At 45.4% G+C, this 19,516-nt stretch overlaps 1 protein-coding gene and 1 long non-coding RNA gene across 2 annotated transcripts in view; one reads left to right on the forward strand and one right to left on the reverse strand.

Annotated features, from left to right (window-relative positions):
* LOC122461269 overlaps positions 1–19,516 on the reverse strand; it is a 55,164-nt gene that overhangs the window by 33,584 nt on the left and 2,064 nt on the right. The window contains exon 2 of the long non-coding RNA XR_006283148.1: positions 8,079–8,224. This is a non-coding gene — a long non-coding RNA (uncharacterized LOC122461269). The remainder of the gene's footprint in view (positions 1–8,078; positions 8,225–19,516) is intronic.
* LOC122461268 (alveolar macrophage chemotactic factor-like) lies at positions 14,650–16,459 on the forward strand. The gene is made up of 4 exons (XM_043520291.1): positions 14,650–14,764; positions 14,972–15,098; positions 15,187–15,267; positions 16,145–16,459. The coding sequence occupies exons 1-4, from the start codon at positions 14,710–14,712 to the stop codon at positions 16,179–16,181; spliced, it is 300 nt and encodes a 99-aa protein (XP_043376226.1). The 5' UTR covers positions 14,650–14,709; the 3' UTR covers positions 16,182–16,459.

The following is a 19,516-nucleotide window of genomic DNA, read 5'->3' on the forward strand; positions in this document are numbered from 1 at the left end:
AGAACAAGTGGGCAGGAAGCCACGTTAGCCTCGTTGTGCTGCTGGTGGTGGTGGCGGGAGCCCTGGGCCCTTTTAAATTGCCCGGGGGTGGCAGGCATGGCGGCAGGCAGGGCTCGGGGAGAGACCCGGCCTCAAACTTTGGTGGAGCTGGGCCCCCGTGCTCTCATATTGGTGGAGCACGGGCACCACGGGCACCACGGGCCCATACAACTTGCAGCCCCTGCCTACCAGGCAGGAGGCCTGAGTGACGCCCAGTAAAACCAAAACTCTCTTGAAATAATTTGACTGCAGGGGCTGAGGCTTTAAGAAACAGATTATGAGCCTCACAATAAGTTGCCAATGCTGCTACCTGCTCACAGAAGGCAGGAGCAGCATAGGTAGGAAGGGAGTAGGGCAACAGAGGCAACACTGTAAGGGGGGCAAGGGAGGGGGAGTTCCAGCAGAAGTGGAAAAAGTAGGGGGAACTGCAATACTGAAGGTAAAGAGGAGGGTCAGAAGATGAGAGAACTCAGGTGAAACCTATCTGGAAGCGGAAAAGTGGCGGGGTGGAAGAGGGGCAGACACGACGGAAAGTGTGAAATGGAAATACACCAAAGCAGCGTTCGCTGAAAGAGAAAGTGAGGGTAGAGGGATTTTATTTTTATTGGCTTCAGCCAACCTCAATAAACTTCCCCCCTTCAGCTTTAGAGAAATCATTTTTACAAAGCAAAGCACTTTGCCTGCTTTATCACCCCCTGCGTCTGTGTTAAACCAGCTGTCTCGCTGCAGCTATAGAGTTACAGGGAAGGTAATTAACCATTGGAACAAACTTACCTAAGGATCTGGTGATGGATTCTCCATCATCTGCGGTCTCTAAAATCAAGACTGGATATCCTTCTAAGAGATGTGCTCTGGCTCAAAGAGCAGTGACTGGCTTAATGCCAGAATCAGGAGGGGAGATTCTCTGGCTTGCGTCGTATATGTGGTCAGGTCTTCATGTTCCTAACAATCCCTGCTGGCTTTAAAATCTAAGAAGCTATTAATGAAACCCCATTTATGGATAACAGGGTCAAAATCCTGATATGAAGATTTTGGCCTTGGTGATTTCCTAGTTTAGCAGATGCATCAAACTTCCTGTCCTTTCCAGCAACCCAGGACTCCTTACAAAAGGGTGACCAGACAGCAAATGTGAAAAATTGGGACGGGGGTTGGGGGTAATAGGAGCCTATATAAGAAAAAGCCCCAAATATTGGGACTGTCCCTATAAAATCGGGACAGCTGGTCACCCTACCTCACAATCACAATGCAACCCCAGCAGCTATACTCTGGTGCAATCCTGTTTGATCTATGACTGCTAAAACCCTGGGCAGAGCCTTCCATTTTACCTTGTGCTATGGGCTAGATTTGCTGCAAAACAAACATTTTAGCAAAAATACAGAAAACAAAGTATTTATGAACAGTCTCATGAGTACATCCAGCAGAATCACATTGCTGGTATCTGCATGGAATAGCTGCTAGAGCAGGGGTTGGCAAACTATGGTCCATGGGAAAAAGAAAAAGGAGTACTTGTGGCACCTTAGAGACTAATAAATTTACTTGAGCATAAGCTTTCGTGAGCTACAGCTCACTTCATCGGATGCATTCGGTGGAAAATACAGTGAGGAGATTTATACACACAGAGAACATGAAACAATGGGTTTTATCATACACACTGAAAGGAGAGCGATTACTTAAGATGAGCTATTACCAGCAGGAGGGGGGGAGGAGGAAAACCTTTTATGGTGATAATCAAGGTGGGCCATTTCCAGCAGTTAACAAGAATGTCTGAGAAACAGTGCGGGGTGGGGTGGGGGTGGAGAAATAACATGAGGAAATAGTTTTACTTTGTGTAAATGACCCATCCACTCCCAGTCTCTATTCAAGCCTAAGTTAATTGTATCCAGTTTGCAAATTAATGCTAATTCAGCAGTCTCTCGTTGGAGTCTGTTTTTGAAGCTTTTTTGTTGAAGGATAGCCACTCTCAGGTCTGTAAGCAAGTGACCGGAGAGACTGAAGTGTTCTCCGACTGGTTTTTGAATGTTATAATTCTTGACATCTGATTTGTGTCCATTTATTCTTTTACGGAGAGACTGTCCAGTTTGACCAATGTACATGGCAGAGGGGCATTGCTGGCACATGATGGCATATATCACATTGGTAGATGTGCAGGTGAACGAGCCTCTGATAGTGTGGCTGATGTGATTAGGCCCTATGATGGTGTCCCCTGAATAAATATGTGGACACAGTTGGCAACAGGCTTTGTTGCAAGGATAGGTTCCTGGGTTAGTGGTTCTGTTGTGTGATGTGTGGTTGCTGGTGAGTATTTGCTTCAGGTTGGGGGGCTGTCTGTAAGCAAGGACTGGCCTGTCTCCCAAGATCTGTGAGAGAGACGGGTCGTCCTTCAGGATAGGTTGTAGATCCTTGATGATGCGTTGGAGAGGTTTTAGTTGGGGGCTGAAGGTGATGGCTAGTGGCGTTCTGTTATTTTCTTTGTTGGGCCTGTCCTATAGTAGATGACTTCTGGGCACTCTTTTGGCTCTGTCAATCTGTTTCTTCACTTCAGCAAGTGGGTATTGTAGTTGTAAGAATGCATGATAGAGATCTTGTAGGTGTTTGTCTACAGCCAAGCTCTACGATATAACTGCATTTGCTCCAACCCCTCAGACAGAGGCAATGGATCATGTGGTGTGATCTGGATGAAAGCTAGAGGCATGTAGGTAGGAATAGCGGTCAGTAGGTTTCCGATATAGGGTGGTGTTTATGTGACCATCGCTTATTAGCACCATAGTGTCCAGGAAGTGGATCTCGTGTGGACTGGTCCAGGCTGAGGTTGACGTGGGATGGAAACTGTTGAAATCATGGTGGAATTCCTCAAGGGCTTCTTTTCCATGGGTCCAGATGATGAAGATATCATCAATGTAGTGCAAGTAGAGTAGGGGCAATAGGGGACGAGAGCTGAAGAAGCGTTGTTCTAAGTCAGCCATAAAAATGTTGGCATACTGTGGGGCCATGAGGGTACCCATCGCAGTGCCGCTGATTTGAAGGTATACATTGTCCCCAAATGTGAAATAGTTATGGGTGAGGACAAAGTCACAAAGTTCAGCCACCAGGTTAGCCGTGACAGGTTAGCTGGATCTGGCCCACCAGCCATTTTAAGCCAGCCCTTAAGCTTCCGCTAGGGAGCGGGGTTTGGGGTTTGCCCTGCTTTGGCACTACAGCCAGGAAACAGGGTCAGGGGCTGCTCCATGCTGCTTCCGGAAGCAGTGGCATGGCCCTGCTCCAGCTCCTATGTGTAGGGGCAGCCAGGGGCCTCCACTCTGCACACTACCCTGCCCCAAGTGCCACCCCCCGCAGCTCCCATTGGCCTACAGACAGGGCAGCGTGCAGACCTGCCTGGCTGTGGCTCCCCATAGGAGCCAGAGTGGAGACATGGCCGCTGCTTCCAGGAGCCACTTGAGGTAAGGGCCGCCCAGAGCCTGCACCCCTGAGCCTCTCCCCACACCCCAGCCCCCTGCCCCAGTCCCCCTCCCGCTCTCTGAACCCCTCGATCCCAGGCCAGAGGACCCATCTGCATCCCAAATCCCTCATCCCCAGCCCCACCCCTGCAGCCTATTCCCCTGCCCCAGCCCGGAGCCCCCTCCAGCACCCTGAACTCCTCATTTCTGGCCCCACCCTGGAGCCTGCACCACCAGCCAGAGCCCTCACCCCCTCCCGCATCCCAATCCCAATTTTGTGAGCATTCATGGCCCGCCATACAATTTCTATACCCAGATGTGACCCTCAGGCCAAAAAGTTTGCCCACCCCTGTGCTAGAGCTATGGAAGGATGGGGGCAAGAAGAGGGGGGCACAGCCATAGGTCTGTCTGTCCCGGAAGACAGAGCTCTGGACTGTAGGGGCATGCTGCAGCTTACAAAGTTATATTACGTTTACATAAAAATAATTTAATTGTCAGAGACAAGCTCTCCCTGTTTTAACATCAACAACTCTGCAGTATTTGCTACTTGTTTATTCATTTGGACACAGACATTCATTTGTGAAACTTTTTATTTGCCAGCATATTTGCAGAAAGCAAACCAGTATTACAAATACCAGCACAAATGTAGCCCCTCCAGGAGTAGGTGCCCCGGAAGGGCGGTCATGGCCATTATGAAAAGTGCTCTCTTTTTCTTTTTTATTCATAGAAAAGATTAGTCAAGCAACTGCTAATAGGGAACAAATCAGCAACAATACCAACCTGTTTGTGGATAGTTCAAACAGAATAAAGGAATACCAAATCGATAACATTTAGGTCATCCAATAAGATTAGAATTCAAAATCAAAACCATGGGATTTGGGTAAATAATCCCATGGTGTGTCCAGCAAATCACAAAGAGCAAATACCCACTTTCCGAGACTGTGAAAGCTGCCAACAGGATGTGGGTGTCAGTTTCCATTAAAATGCATCAAATCCCTTAGACAGCTCTGACACTCTCAGCCATATAGTGACTAACCTGCCAGCAATCCATAGACTAACTTTTTTATGCAAACCACTCTGTTAGAAATAAGAACACACTCAAACAGAAAGAATCAAGCCTCGCTCATTCAGAATTTGCAAACGGGGGAAAAACACTTCTGAACTCACAAGTTCCCCCCCCCACTACAAATAATGCACTCAGCTCTAATGGTGAGGCACACAAATAATGCCATGACTGAGAACCAGCAGCAAGTGCAGAATGAAAACCTATCGTTCGAGTTTTTAAATGGCAAAGTTACTAATCATTTAAAGAGAGGAGAAGGTGATGGACCCACATGATCAGAGCTGTTTGGTAAAGAAACCCCCCGGAAGTCTTACCCCAGTCAGAATGTAGCAAGAGGCCATTTGCACAACAGGAGGTACATTTCTGTGCCCAGACGGATATTGATCAGAGGAGAGTATCTGAGCCGGTGTCACATGGTCAAGGCCAAATAGGCCATTCAAGGTAGGTATGGAGTATTATCAGTATATAGCACAAGAGAGACTAATGACGGTACAGCAGAAGCTCAGAGAGATACAAACACCAGAGTTATGAACTGACCAGTCAACCACACCCCTCATTTGGAACCGGAAGTATACAAATCAGGCAGCAGCCGAGACGGAACCCCCACACCCACCAAATACAATACAGTACTGTGTTAAACTATTTTTTAAAAAGGGAAAGCAGCATTTTCTTCTGCATAGTAAAGTGTCAAAGCTGTATTAAGTCAATATTCAGTTGTAAAAACTTTTGAAAAAAACCACCATAACATTTTGTTCAGTTACGAACATTTCAGAGTTACAGCTCACCTCCATTCCCAAAGTGTTCGTAACTCTGAGGGGCAACTCTATTGTAGATTTAAAATTAACAAGCACATAATTAAGAGAAAGAGGCATATTTTTTTTGCTAATTTAATTAGCTTTAAAAGAGGTATTCTAATGAGAACTCTGGATGTAGGATGAAAGCAACAGTTTAAGACTACTTTAAGGCAATGGTTCTCAGCCAGGGGTATGTGTACCCCTGGGGGTACTCACAGGTCTTCCACGGGGATACAAGCAATTCATCTAGGTATTTGCCAAATTTTTACTACAGGCTACATAAAAAGCAATAGGGAAGTCAGTACAAACTAAAATTTCATACATATAATGACTTGTTCATTATATGGAGCAGTATATGTACTGAAATATAAGTACAATATTTATATTCAGTTGATTTTATAAATATGGTAAAAATGAAAAAGCCATTTTTCAGTAATAGTTTGCTGAGACACTTTTGTATATTTATGTTTGAGTTTGTAAGCAAGTAGTTTAAGTGAGGTGAAACTTGGGGGTATGCAAGACAAATCAGACTCCTGAAAGGAGTACAGTAGTCTGGAAAGGTTAAGAGCCACTGCTTTCATGGATATCCAGCTGTTCGCATTAATTTTAATCAACAACAGGAAGCTTCCAGTCTAAAGGAAGTGGAACCTGGGCTGTGAATAGAGCCATATTCCTTTTGGATTTGGGGACTGGTTCATAACCAATCTGTGTCATTGTACGTGGGTATTGTACCTTTAAAGTCCCTTCCCTCCTGAAGAATGGAGCTCTTTGGAATCAGTCTGGTTTGTTTGCCCGCCCGCGTTTATTCATTGTGAGCCCAAATGGTGATGGTTTGGACCCCAAGTCTCCCGTCTTTCCTGCCCTGAAATTGGAGGTGCCCTGATAAATGAACTCCACAAGTTTTCAGACCCAACAAGCCAAAAGTAAGTTGATGGTTGTCACAAGTCTTCATGGCTGCTCCCTCTCATCTGTCACCCCTGAAACTTCACGTTAGTGCAGTCCCAACTCCTTCAAACACCTAGTCCATGACTTGGCTGTGTTCTTGCTCTGTACCGCCATTCCAAGTGATGGAAAACAGCCAGATTTCTCCCAGCCAACAATTCTGTTACTGCAAAGGGGATACCATAGTAGCATAGGGCTGGCCTACCAGGCCCCCGGACAAAACATGCAGACACAGGCCCCAGAGTCATAGGTGCTGGAAGTAGGGGTGCTGGGGATGCTCCTGCACCCCCTGGCTTGAAGTGGTTTCCATTATATACGGGGTTTGCAGTTTGGTTCAAAGGCTCTCAGCACCCCCACTAGAAAAACTGTTCTAGGACCTCTGCCCAGGGTTTGATGGGGTGTGTTTGAGATGAGGGTATGGCTAGAACTCTCTGTGCTCCAGCCACTCTGGCCCACAGAGGAGCCCATAGGTGACTGGGAAGATCACTGCCCAATAGATTAAGATTAGGGGAACTGTCTATAGTGAAATGGAGTACTAAGGCTTGAAGGAGCCTCTAAGATCAGAAATTAGAGCTGAAGGAAGCTGGATGCATGGTACCTAAGATTAATTAGGATCAGAAAAACTGAATAAACACAAACTCTTCAAATCCAGATAGAGGTATAAAAGGTTGTGAAGTAAACACTGTTTTAAAAAGAGCAGCAAGATGTGCATCCAAGCAGTTAATGTATGGCATAGGAGCAAGAGATGAGAACAGAGTGATATTTAGTGAAGATCAAAGTAGCTGTAGGAACTACTTGTTAATTTCCAATTGATCATTCATTTAAAAAAACTGAAGAGGAAGCTCTTCTGGGAGAACTTTGAGAAGTACCATCTGTGGAATTGTGCCTAATTGCTGCCCTCTTAGCTTCTGGAAGACATATGTTTGATAAACTATTAGCGAGGTATAATAAGTGGTGTTAAAAAAAGGTGAACTAATTAAGACAGGAAAAGATGAGTTAGTAACTGGGCAGGATTTAGTTGTCTTTAGTTAATGAAAACCTCAAGTGTGCTATTAACCAAAGGCCTTGTACCAGTAACTGTGTAGGGAATGGAGATCAAAGGAAAAGCGTCATGAACACATGCACTAGAGAACAGAAATGGCCAGCCTGCACGTCCTATTGTGAAATGTAGACATTGCTGGGTATGTGATGCCCATATGCTCCATATTATCAATAGCAGTAGTATTCTAGTGGGCCAGCACTTTTTACCAGGTTTCCAGCTGCAGACCATGAAGTCTGGCTTCCTCCATTCAGGTACGTGACAGAGCAGGTGGTTAATGGCTAGGATGCAAATGCACAAACATCCCTGGCAATGATGCCCTCCCCAGAATTGATACCTTCCAGAGGCAATACTTTCCAGGACATTGGCATGGAGCAGTATCTCCAGAGGTGAAGATAGGGTTTGGTTGTTTTGGAGGACTGTCCAGTAGATACATAGGGTCTGATCCAAAGCCCTTTGAAGTCACAGGCTCATAATGGGTATAGCATTTGAAACATTGCTTTGTATTTGGAAAGGCAAATCAAACAATTTATTTTTATTAATATTTTGTCAACCATTTCCTGCATTTGGTGTCTAAATGAAGCTTCAGGAGCTGGTGGAAAGTCCATCAACCTTTAACAAGCGCCACAAGAAATAACGCAAAAATGGAGTGTTAACCACAGCTGTTTGCTCATGCTAGCCCAAATGATTTACAAAAAAACACTTACAAGCACTCCCCTGGCTAGTAGTAAGTCTACATTGTGCAACATTCATTAAATGTCACTCACCTGGTCCAGAATTTCCCCCATGTTTCCACTGAAGTTTAAATTTGGCACCAGACTTTCCACCACCAACGCTCACTCTTCCCCGCTTTTCTGTAAATAACGAAGCCTGAGTTATGCAGTGTTGCAACCTCTGAGTGGCAGGTTTCAACCTGAGAGAGGAAACAGGAGAGATCTTCTCTCAGAATGGCTAGCAAGGTGGTAATGTCACTGGTGTACTTCTGTCACTGTAGGGTGGGGTTTGTTTGGCTCTCAAATAGTTTGTTCTTTCTGGGTATTAGTCATTAAAAAAATAATAATAATTCTACAACCACCTTAAAAATTTGTATATAAAATTCTAAGTCCAACAGAAAAGTAACTCTGAATGTGAGATGTATTATGGGACTAAACAAATGCATCACCCCACATTTGCTGAGGGATGGACTAGAAAAGATTTAAATTCTTTCCATCTACATAGTTCATTTTCTTGCTTGAATTAAAATATTGTCACTCACTATATATTCCTCATTTACAAGTAAAATTGCAAACATTTTATTTCCATCTCTTTATGAACCTGCACATCAAAATATTACTGATAAAATCATAAATAGTCAAGAGGATAATCTTTACCAACAGCAAACACAATAGCTTAGAAAGGCATTTAGAGTAGAGCCTCTCTTCGGATGTTGAAACAGTAATGGTTATCCTTTTAAAATACTGTTTAAATTCTTTATGCATAGGTGTGTTCCGGGATGATGGGCAGTGTTTGTGCCCTGAACTGCATAACAAAAAATGACTGGACTGAAGGATTTAAAAGAGTATAGAAATATTTCCTACTAGCAGTTCTTGTGAAACTACAGAAATGACATAAATCTCTTTGGGCCCCTCTTCAAAACATAATCAAAGTAGCATCCCTTTTGAAATATCTTATTATATGATAGTATTTACCAAAAAGGAGGATTCAAATACTGTCTGAACCCTAAGAAAAGGGCAAAGATTCTTAACTAACACATAAAGACTGCAAATAGAACTGAGAACTTGGTCTCCCTTTGCATCTTTGGAGTGTCCTCTGACTGCCCTGCCTCCAGAGAACACTGCTTTTGCCCCTGGCTTGACACCAAGGCCTTGACGCGCTGAGGAGGGGCTGCAGTCACCCAGACAGCTCTTGTTTCTACATGAGGTACTGTCTGGGGCCCAACTGTACACTGTTCAGTCTCCAACATGAGTTTCTGCTCCCTGGCATCCTTCTCTGCATGGCTAACTCCTGCTCGTGCATTGAGCACTGCTGTTCCTCATGCTCTGTCTCCACCCTAGAATGTGCTAATTCTTACTCTAGTTTTATTCTCAGTTTGAAAGAATTCTGCCCAGAAGTGCTTCTATTCTCCAGCTCTTGTAAACACCTTTTCAGGCTATCCCTCACAGCTGTCTCAACTCAAATGTCAAGTTCCCTCCATTCCTTTTCCAAACAACCATTGGCTTTCCCCATCCTAAGTTGCTCCAGGTTCAGGTTGTTGCCGATTTCCTCCCCCTCAGGACTGGGATAACACACCAGTCTCTTACCAAGGTCACCAGTCTCAGAACATCTCTTACTACCCCAGCACAGAGCGGAACTCTCCATACTTGTATCCCCAGCTCCCTCTCTATTGGGGGTAGACCCACAGCATTTCCCCATGCACACATGAGACATGTTCAGAGAGGTGCCAGTCCATCTTCTTTGCCAAAATCCTATTTTCCCAGCCAGGGTGTGCCCACAACCTGAGTCCACGAGGCCTTCCACTGACACTCCTTCCAGTCTCACTGGTACCACATATGGCTGAGTCCTGGTGCCATTCAGAGAGGACCCCAGGCTACAAACCTGGCTAGAATAGTAGCCCAGCTAATTGCACTTGTTTATTGGGCATTCATACTAGATATGCCCAGGCTGTCCCCAGAAGTGATTCTGTTAGATTATAGGACTGACCAAGGCCCTGGCAGCTACTGTGCATCCCCATTTGGGGCTACTTAGTACTCTCTCTTGAAGAGCTTCTCTGCAACTCCTGAGCTTGGGGGAATCCCCTCTTCCAGTCTTCCCCTCCTACTCTGCCATGCCGCTAAGGGCACTCAGCTCCTTCAGCCTCCAAAAAGGTTTGTACCATCTTGATTGCCTCACCCACTGATGTTGGCTGGAATCGTCTTCAAGAACTGCTCATGGACCAAGTGATCCTAGGTTTTCTCTATGAAATTAGTCTCTGGGCATAAACCACTGGAGAGCAAGGTTCCAAAACGCTAACCAGGTTTGTGCTCCACTCCTTGCAGGAAGGCTTCAGCCTGGCAACAGTTGCAGGGACCACCAGGCTAGGGACCAGCTGCCCCAAGCGATCCTCTCCAACAGCCAAAATCCAATGAGACATCGACCCTTCCGTAACCCCTCCTGTTGCTGGAAGTGGGCCTCCTGCAACCACTATTGAGCAGCAAATTGTGCCTCTTGCTATTTCTGCAGGCTCCCTCCCTCAATTGCAAGAGTAAGGTCTGGGTCTGTTGCTCCATCTTTCCTGATTAACCAAACTGAGTGGGTGTCAGTACTCACAGGTTTCAATTTCCCCTCCAGGCCAGGAGACTGTCACCTGCCTGCATGCACCACTCCATGTTCTAGCACTCCCTTGCAGCACTGGGTGGTGAAACAGCCACCAGTTTCTCAGCTGGTTTGCTGCTGCTCTGGCCAGCCTCCAACCCTTCCGGATTGCAGAATCTTAGCCCTCCAGCTAGGTTGCTTACCCCTTCCAAAGCACTCAAAGTCCCAGAAAAATGAAACAGCATAAATATAAAAACTCTTCCATTTCCTCTGGGAGATCAGCTAGGCACCAGTTTCTCCCAGTCCCTGCCCTAGCTGGCTGTTTTGCTTGCAGTGAGAACACCTACTGCCTCCCTCCCTCCCCCTCCCCCTCCCCACTGAGCAGGAGTTTTCTTTGAGACTTTCCCTGGTTGCCTGGCTCCTGTTCCAGGTGTCTCCATTTGGGCTGGTTGTGCTCCATTACAGAGAGGCATATACAGAGTACAGGGGTGCGATTAGCGCTATGGAAGTATGGCGGTCCACCCCCTTTTCATCAGCAAGGAGATACCCACCCAAACACAGCCTCTTCCAGGCACCCTTATGGAGAGAACAATCTGGCCTCCTGGTTTTTACACTCCTCGGATTTCTCCCCCCCCCCAAAATGTGGGTGAAATCTGGGCACCATTTGAATTCAATGGGAGATTTTCAATTGACTTCAGTGGAGCCAGGATCTCACTGTTTAGCCTTATGTTCTCCCTGTATCTCCCAAGATAAAACATTCCACATACTGAAGAGGAAAAAAAACAACACACATTAGTATCTGTTCTTCCAGATTTCTGCACATCTTCCAAACTGAAAATGGAAATGCTTAGAGCTAAGCATATGCCTAAGGGTTTGTAGGAGCCTGGCCATTTTGACTATCAGGACTGGCAAGGCAAGCTTCCAGGTGTTTTAGAGGGTGTTAAAAATCTTGCAAAGGGAATGAAACATACATTTATGATTTGAGGATTGGGGAACCAGAAGGGGAAATGGAAATTGAAAGAGGGGGATGTTTGCCTTGTCTGTCACGAAGCACTGCATGTACATTTTTCACTAAATATAGTTGACATGATCTGCTGGAAAACCCATGAACTAGCAGTAATAGAGGAAGTTTAACCTTCAGAAGTGTTAACCACTAAAGGCTGATGCTTAAAACAATTGTACTTAAGAGATTGCATAAAAAAAAAACACATTCATATCCAGAATAATCTCCAGCCTCCTCCACTGTATAACTATGATTCATATTTGAGATTTCAGCAGAAATTCCATTCACAAAGGCATAGGCTACCAGCAATCTGCGGGAGGGCACCAGCTTAGTCGTCCTTCTAGGAGGAAAGAGGAAACTTTGAAAGAAGCATCAAAATGACCTGCAACTCTGTTGACTTGTGCAACAGGTCTTCTTTACCAAGTAGAACTCTTGGTCCATAGCCATAGCACTGCATGGATGGGAGAACTGCAGGGAACAAGTAAGGAAACTAGGAAGTGGCTGATGATCAATTAATTTTTATTTAAATTTATTTATTTTTAAAAAAAGAAGAGATGCTCCACTGTGGTAACAGGAGGCCCTGTGCTGAATGAAGTGCTGTTTTCCAGAAGAAAGAAGTTCTTCTCACTTGTTGTCATTAATGCTCCAATGGCCCTTTTTTGTAAGAATTGGGGGTGTTAATTACAGTATCTTGTCTAAATGCTCATTCAGGTTCTGCTCACACAAACGTCCCAGCCCGATTGTATCTGTTATGCACCTAGAGCATTCCTAAATTCCCGCTCTAAACCACTGTATATGATGTTTCTGTGCAGTTTCACAGCTGCCAGATTTCACCCCAGAAATGATGCCTTCATTTTAGTGTTGGGCACAGTGACCCCCCCAAGGCCAAATTTGTACATCAGTCAGCTACAGCGGTAAAGCATGGTGGGATCCTGCAGGGAGAAATACTTGGATGGATGGGGGCTCTGTAAAAAGATGCACCCTGCAAGTATGCCTTGCCTTACTGTGCCCCATATGGCTGCTTACTTTGATCAGGGCAAGGAGAAACCAAACACCTTAATTAACAGAAGAAGTCAGTTTCCCTTTTAACGAAGTCCCATAAAGAAGCACTTGAGCAACAGTTTAAAGTCCTTACCTCAGAGCCCAGGTCTTAAGTTCTGGGTAAACCAGAAGTTCAAAAGAAAAAGTCTCTGGGTCTGGTCAGATCAATCTTCGGGTAGCTAGGTGTTGTATCAACCAGGCAAGGTACTAACAAGCTTCAAAAGGACTTTATTTTCAAAGTGGAAACCTCTTTACCAAACTGCTGCTGCACCCTCTGTAGCTTTCTCTCAGCCTCTCAACTACTCCCTGCTCCTTCCTGTCCTTTCAGAGGACCAACAGCCAGTGCTCCCAATTCTAATAATTACAAACAACATCTAAACACCAAACTAGGCCAGGGATCACCCACCCTTGCCAGTTGTGAAGCTCCTAGTCTCCCCGGTCAGCTTCCTCATCTTGTCTTAAATAGGGTAGCCTATCAGGTGGAGCAGGGAGCCTAGGTGCACAGGTGGAGTGGGGGCTGCAGGGCCCCTTATGTGTGTGGCCCCAGCCCCATTGTAAACCGGGCACTGATCCTGAACTCTCACTGCTTCTCTCCCCACAGGCTTCTTTCTTCACCCTGCTACAACCCTTTGGGATTTGTTTGTGTCTCATTTCTAGCCAAATGACACCTCCATTTGCTTACTAACCACTGCCATCTGGTTATCTCCTTATACTGCTTTTTAAGCTTTATCACTGGCTTCTTCCACAGGTCACTCTAGGCCCTCTTCCAGCTTCTTTGGGGAGCCATGGAGCACCTACTCCTTTCCTACCCTCTTAGGGAGTGTCTATACGGCAAAGAAAAACCCACAGCATCTTGGGCCACCAAACTTGGGCTGCGATGTTGTTTCTTCCTAGTGTAGACTTCTGGGCTCGGGCTGGAGCCTGGACTCTAGGACCCTGCAAGATGGGAGGATCCCAGAACTCAAGCTCCAAGCCCAGAAGTCTATACAGCAATGAAATAGGCCCACAGTCCAAGCTAGCTGGCACAAGCCAGCTGCAGATATCGACTTGTTGTGTAGAGAAACCCTCAGTAGAGTCCTATGGCAGATTTTTCTTTCTCTGCTCTCTCCCCCTTTGGGAGGAAGGTAGCAGCGCTGGCTTATATCCTCTGGCTCTCTACCCCAGTATCCCTAGCAAGAATAACCGACAGGCTTCCCTCCAGAGCACAAGTTCTGGTGTACCTTACCGCAGAAACACAATAGGGCTGGGCCGTTAGAGGGTATTACATTGGACAAAATCTATTTAAAGCACTGAAAGCAGGATTCATAATTAGCATTGAGAGAAGCATCCCATCAGGTTGCCTACAATAAAATTGATGCCTCCATCCTTAGATTCTCCTTGTTTGAGAGCTGGGTTTGGGGAAGTGCACCCTGAGCCTGTTCAAGAGCCCAGTGACTCTGGGATGGAGCTCAGATAATGATGTTTTACACCTGGGACATAGTTCTTTTAGGACTCTCACGCAGAAATCAAATGACTTCAAGATCCGCCACAATTTCATGTTCTTAATGAAAGCCTCTGTACCCCAAATAAACTATGTGTCTTCATAACATCTATGCAGCAGCTATAAAAATCCAATTACATGGAACAATAATAGAAACATGTTTAATATATTTTAGCTGCCTTTAATTCAATTTTACAGTTAATGAGCATGAGCCCACCTCATGCAAACAGCCAGCTCTCCATAGACAACCAGTAAATGCATCACAAACCAATGAAAATCCATAGACAACAGTTTGGAAACCACCAATCTAATCCTCATTTGCCTTTGTCCAATCATACTGTAGTTTGAAATATATTTTTAAGATATTTTCCACCCATGAATCACTGTTTGATCAAAAAACAAACATTCCACATAAACGTTTGAAATGTATCCATTACCAGTTCAAATTTAGCATCTGATGTCAGAGCCCAACTACTTTCATAGCATATTTAAGCTGCTAGGCTCTGTGGTACACCAGTATGAGCTTTAGGTTTGACAACGCAAAGAAACTTGACCAGAAAAGGAAGGACGATCTTGCAGAAGGATGGTGTACAAGCTCATTGTTGCACTTGCAGTCGTTGCTCTAACTTCTTCACACGGTAGGTTCCTTTGACTTGTTTTCATATTCTATTTTGATGGCTGCAGAGTTGCTATTTTAACAGCACAGATAGCTGGTCTTAAGAGAACATTTGAAACTTGAGCTAGGAAGAATTTAAAATTACATTTGTACATTGAATTGATGTGCTTATCAGATGTGCCTCATTTACTTAATTTTAACTGATGGAGCTATTTTTCTGTATTTGCAGAATTAACGATGAATGGTGGGAGATGTTTATGCCTTCGAACTACAGATAAGATGGTGTTTCGTCCTAACCAGCTTAAGACGATAGAAATTCTCCCTCAATCTGCCTCGTGTGAAAATGTGGAAATAATGTGAGATTCAAATCTAGTATCAAAAAATAAATTTAAGGGGATAATTTCCAAATACTTGTCTCATAGGTTTTTAATTTATTTTTTTCAGAGTAAACTTGAAAAGTGGCAGACAAATATGCTTGGATCCCAATGCAAACCAAATAAAAAATATTTTCCAGCAGCTCATCAAGTAAGAATATTCCCTTTTTTCATCATTGATTGGTATTGAACATTCCTCAGTTTTGGGCCAAAATTTCACAAAAATAGCAGGGGCCAGCATGAATCAGTGACTCAATAGGGTGAGGGACTCATGCAGCAGGGAGCCAGTCTCCTACCATTGTATTAAAAGAATCCACTTCTAGCACCTGAGAGTTGGTACAAAACAGGAACTTCTGTTTTTGAGCTGTGCTGTAGCATTTACCTCAAGAGCTGGGGGTGTTGACCCCACTGCACTGGCTTAATTCTAATGTAGGTAATTATAGCAGCCCACTTAAAACATCCAACTGAAATTGAAGGAGCAGTTTATTTTACTACGCTGCCTCTCTTCAGCCTGCACAGTGTTGCTGTGTTCTGTTAAAGAGCCAGCAGAACTTCAGAGGGTGAAGAGGCTCTATATGGGCTAACCTTTCAGTGGTGCTACCCTTCTCGGTTTTGCAAAAAATCCGTGCGGGCAAAGGACCTGGTACAGAAAGCAGGTGGCCACAGAGAGGGAGACATGATGAGAGGTTTCACCTAAGAGCTGTGGAATATTATCAGTAAAAGGCATACAGTGTCAATGCAGCTTAAAGCATTGGATGCTCACAGAGCACTCCCAAGACTCAGTCATGTTGCTGTATGAGTGGGGGCAGACTGGGCCAGAGACCATTAAAGGAAATCCCCACTGCTCTCTAAGACTCTGGACCATTTAGGCTACAACCTCATTGAGACTCTCTCTCAGTACTGGGATGGGAAAAGGCAATGTATAGATTTTCAATTTACCTCTAGGGTTTTTGCACAGGAAGGACTGTAATCATCCTGGATGGAAGACATTAGACAAGACTACTAAGTGTTACTCTTTTCTTTTACAGGAAGAAGGGAAAGAAAAACGATAAACCCAGAAACTGAATATTTGTCAAGAAAATTATCTGATTTGTGGAGCAGGAGCCTAGGAACTTTACCTGATTTAGTGTTGTGATTCACAAAATGTGTCATTTGAGCCATTGGCTGACAAAGTATTAATTTTTTTAAGTTAATATATTGTGCTGCAAGTGATTGTTTGAAGTTCAAGAAGATGCATTCATTAGAGAACAGATTGTATTTTCTTAATTTCTGTAATATACTGTACATTATGTTTTATACAATAAATACCAAAGCAACTTTCAGTCTGTTTTCTATTGTTTTAGAGAATGTTAAAAGTAATAGATGCTTTCTGCTGATGAGATGAGGAAGGAATGTTGGAACTTTCAAAAATATTCTTATAATTTGGGGGAAGATAAACCTTTTTCTGGAATAAGAAGTCATTCAGAATGCAATGGAGGGCCCCTGTAGCTTCATTTACCTTGTTGCTTCCAAGTCAAACAAGAAGGCTGCATATCCCGATAGAAAGTAATTAGTAACTATTAGGAGAACTGGGTGAGATGCAAGGGACTAACTCTCTGCGTCCAGTGGAACAGGATTAATCCCAGTGGGTTACTCTGTGTATATACACATCACCATCTCTTCCCTCTCTCCTCTCTCCCACCCCCATTGGACTCAACTCATGGTCAGCCTGCAACCCCTTTGTGTAAGTACACCAGTGCAAAGGGAATGCAAAGCAGCTACACATGCTATCTGCCTCCACCCACTGCCTACTGGTGAATAGTGCCCAGCAGAGAAGGCCCTCCCTACCAGGTGGAGAGCCACTGGCACAGTAAATGTGGAGGCACACATTGGGGGTGGGCTGGACGTTTGGCCAGAGGAGCACTGCACTCAGTTTATTATAATGGGTCTGGGCTATTTTAGTGCAAATTAAGGAAGTCCAAATTGACACACACACCCCCCAGGAGTCCCAGGATTGTGAGTTATAAGCCCCACCCCCATGTCTTTAGCAGATCGTGGACACATACTAGCATACATGCAATTGTCTTCCTTCCGCCCCTGAGGTAGGACCACATTTATTTCAGGATGCCAGGATGTCTGGCATAGAATCCACCCTTTGCAACTGTACTGAGCTCCAGAATTTCAGCGTCAAGCTGGCTTGTGTTGAGTCCAACTGCTTTGATTTACAACTGTGTAGCTGTCCTGGACTTTAAAACAGAATTGAGAAGCAGACTTAAACCAACGAAAGAAAGGCATTATTAAAGTGATTCTGCCAGTGCCTAAAGTTTGTCTTTTTTGTTCTCCTCCCACATCAGTTACATTTAGACTGTAACAGTGTGCCATCATGTGTTCTGACAATTCATCAGTTGCTAATGGCAAGCTAAGATTTAAGGTTTCACCAGCCTGGAATTTTTCTCAAGTTCCTGCAAATATCTTTAAGGGCATCTCTTCCAACTTCACTCTCTAGAAGAGAGACTGGACAATACTTTGTGTATACATAACACTCTCCGTACTCATTTTGCTTGTATTATGTACACCATCTAGTGGCAGGACTGCATTTGTGTTGGTTGCAATTAATTTCCTCCCAGCTCTCTTATTCCACATCTAAAATGTATTATCCAACTTTGTGTGTTATTTTTTAGGCAGTGACTGAACTCATAACTTTTTCCAGGAGCTTGTAACCATTTCACAGGCAACAAGTTGAACAATAAACACGATGGAAATACTGTGAATCAGATGGTATTGACTATTTTGCTGAAATCATTTGGTTAGGACAGTTATCTAAAAGCAGAAAAACAGGACAGTCATAACAAGAAACTCTGAAAAGTGACTGAGGATATGTCTATCCTGCAATCAGAGGTGTAACTGCAGCCTGGATAGGCATACCCACACTAGCTTTAATCTAGCACAGCTAAAAACAGCAATGAAGTCATGGCTAGGGTGACCATATTTCCCTATGCTGAATACGGAAGACCCAGTAAAGTTACTTGTATTCAAGCAAGTTCAAAGGCAACCAGTCAGAACTATGCAGTACAAACGTTCAAATTAACATCAAGTTGACTGAGCCCGTATAAAGAAATACTGTGTAGTTGGATCCTTTTTATTTACCTTATTTTTAAGGCTGTAGCGTTCACACGGGGAAAGGTGACACACAAACACACACACTCCCGTACACCTCTCTCACACAGGGTTTGAGTGTTTGTGTCTCCGATCGACCCTCCTCTCCCTGCCCAGTGCCTTCCACCCTCCATGCCGGGATGGACCTGCCTCTCCTGGTACTCTGTCTTCTCAAGGCAGCACTTGGGGGTGGGGTGGGGGAGAAGAGAGACAGGGTTACCTGCCCCCCCCCGGTTTCTGCCAGGGTTCACACCAGAACGTGGCCAACAGCAGCCTGTCAGCACTGTGCAGGAGGGAAGGGATGGGGAAGGACGACGGTGGAGAAGGGATGACCTGGCCCATGTCTTTGCAGACCTCATCTCTTTCCTCCCGTTCCCCTGTGGCTGAAAACAGCTCCTGTCCCTTCCTGCCCGCACAGTGTCAAAAGGCAGCTAACACCTTAAGGCTGCTGCTGGCCACCGACATAACACAGCTACCTCCTGTCCCCTGGCTACAGCATGGGCAGGAAGGGTTAAGCCGTAATGATGCATTGTGCACCAGGACCCAGGGAACCTGACCGCAGGGGCTTCAGCAAACCTGGCCAGAGAAGTGACTCAGCAGAGGAGGGTGTCTAGAAGATGGAGCAGCCCTGCACTCCCTGGGAGCAGAACCTGGGGCGGGGGGGGGGGGGAAAGAGAAGAGGGTGCTAAATCCCTGCCTGAAGGGCTGCTATGGAGCCTGCAGGGTTGGGGTGTTAACAGGCTGGAAATGGCTTCCCCCTCCCCCACTCCGGAGCTTAGCTGAGGGGCAGAGAGGCTTCCACATGCCAGGGCTGTGCAGGGCTCTGATAAATGCAGGGCTTGGCTCCTCCTGGCCAACGCCCTGAGCCAGAGGCTCTTAGGCTCTCCTGGGGTGCCAGCCCAGCCAGAGGCAGGGGGGGAAGGAAGAAGCCCATTGGCCAGACTGTTGGTAAGCTGAGCACTCTGACCAGGGACTAGTTCTCCCCACAGAGCTGGGAATGGGCAAAGCAGGGAAAGGACAATAAAAGGGGGAAGCACATAAAGGGCCAATGGGTGGACAGCAGAGGTGACACATAACCGTCTGCAGCCTGCCCATACTCACCTGCCACCGCAGCTTGCGGTGCGAAGCCAGTGCCAGCTGGAAATGTGACAGGGGCCTGCTGGCCAAGAGCTGGCATGCAGCAGGGGCTGCGCTGATGGACTAGCAGAGGGAGCAGCCAGCCCAGCGCACTGCTGCTTTGCCCCACTACCAGCCTTGCACACACA

Source organism: Dermochelys coriacea, chromosome 8 (genome assembly GCF_009764565.3).
Source record: "Dermochelys coriacea isolate rDerCor1 chromosome 8, rDerCor1.pri.v4, whole genome shotgun sequence".
Lineage (NCBI taxonomy): Eukaryota > Metazoa > Chordata > Testudines > Dermochelyidae > Dermochelys > Dermochelys coriacea.

Coding starts and splice junctions, on each gene's coding strand:
- LOC122461268 (XM_043520291.1), top strand. CDS start 14,710: ATGGTGTACAAGCTCATTGTTGCACTTGCAGTCGTTGCTCTAACTTCT. Junction 14,765..14,971: donor TGCTCTAACTTCTTCACACG/GTAGGTTCCTTT, acceptor CTGTATTTGCAG/AATTAACGATGAATGGTGGG. Junction 15,099..15,186: donor TGTGAAAATGTGGAAATAAT/GTGAGATTCAAA, acceptor TATTTTTTTCAG/AGTAAACTTGAAAAGTGGCA.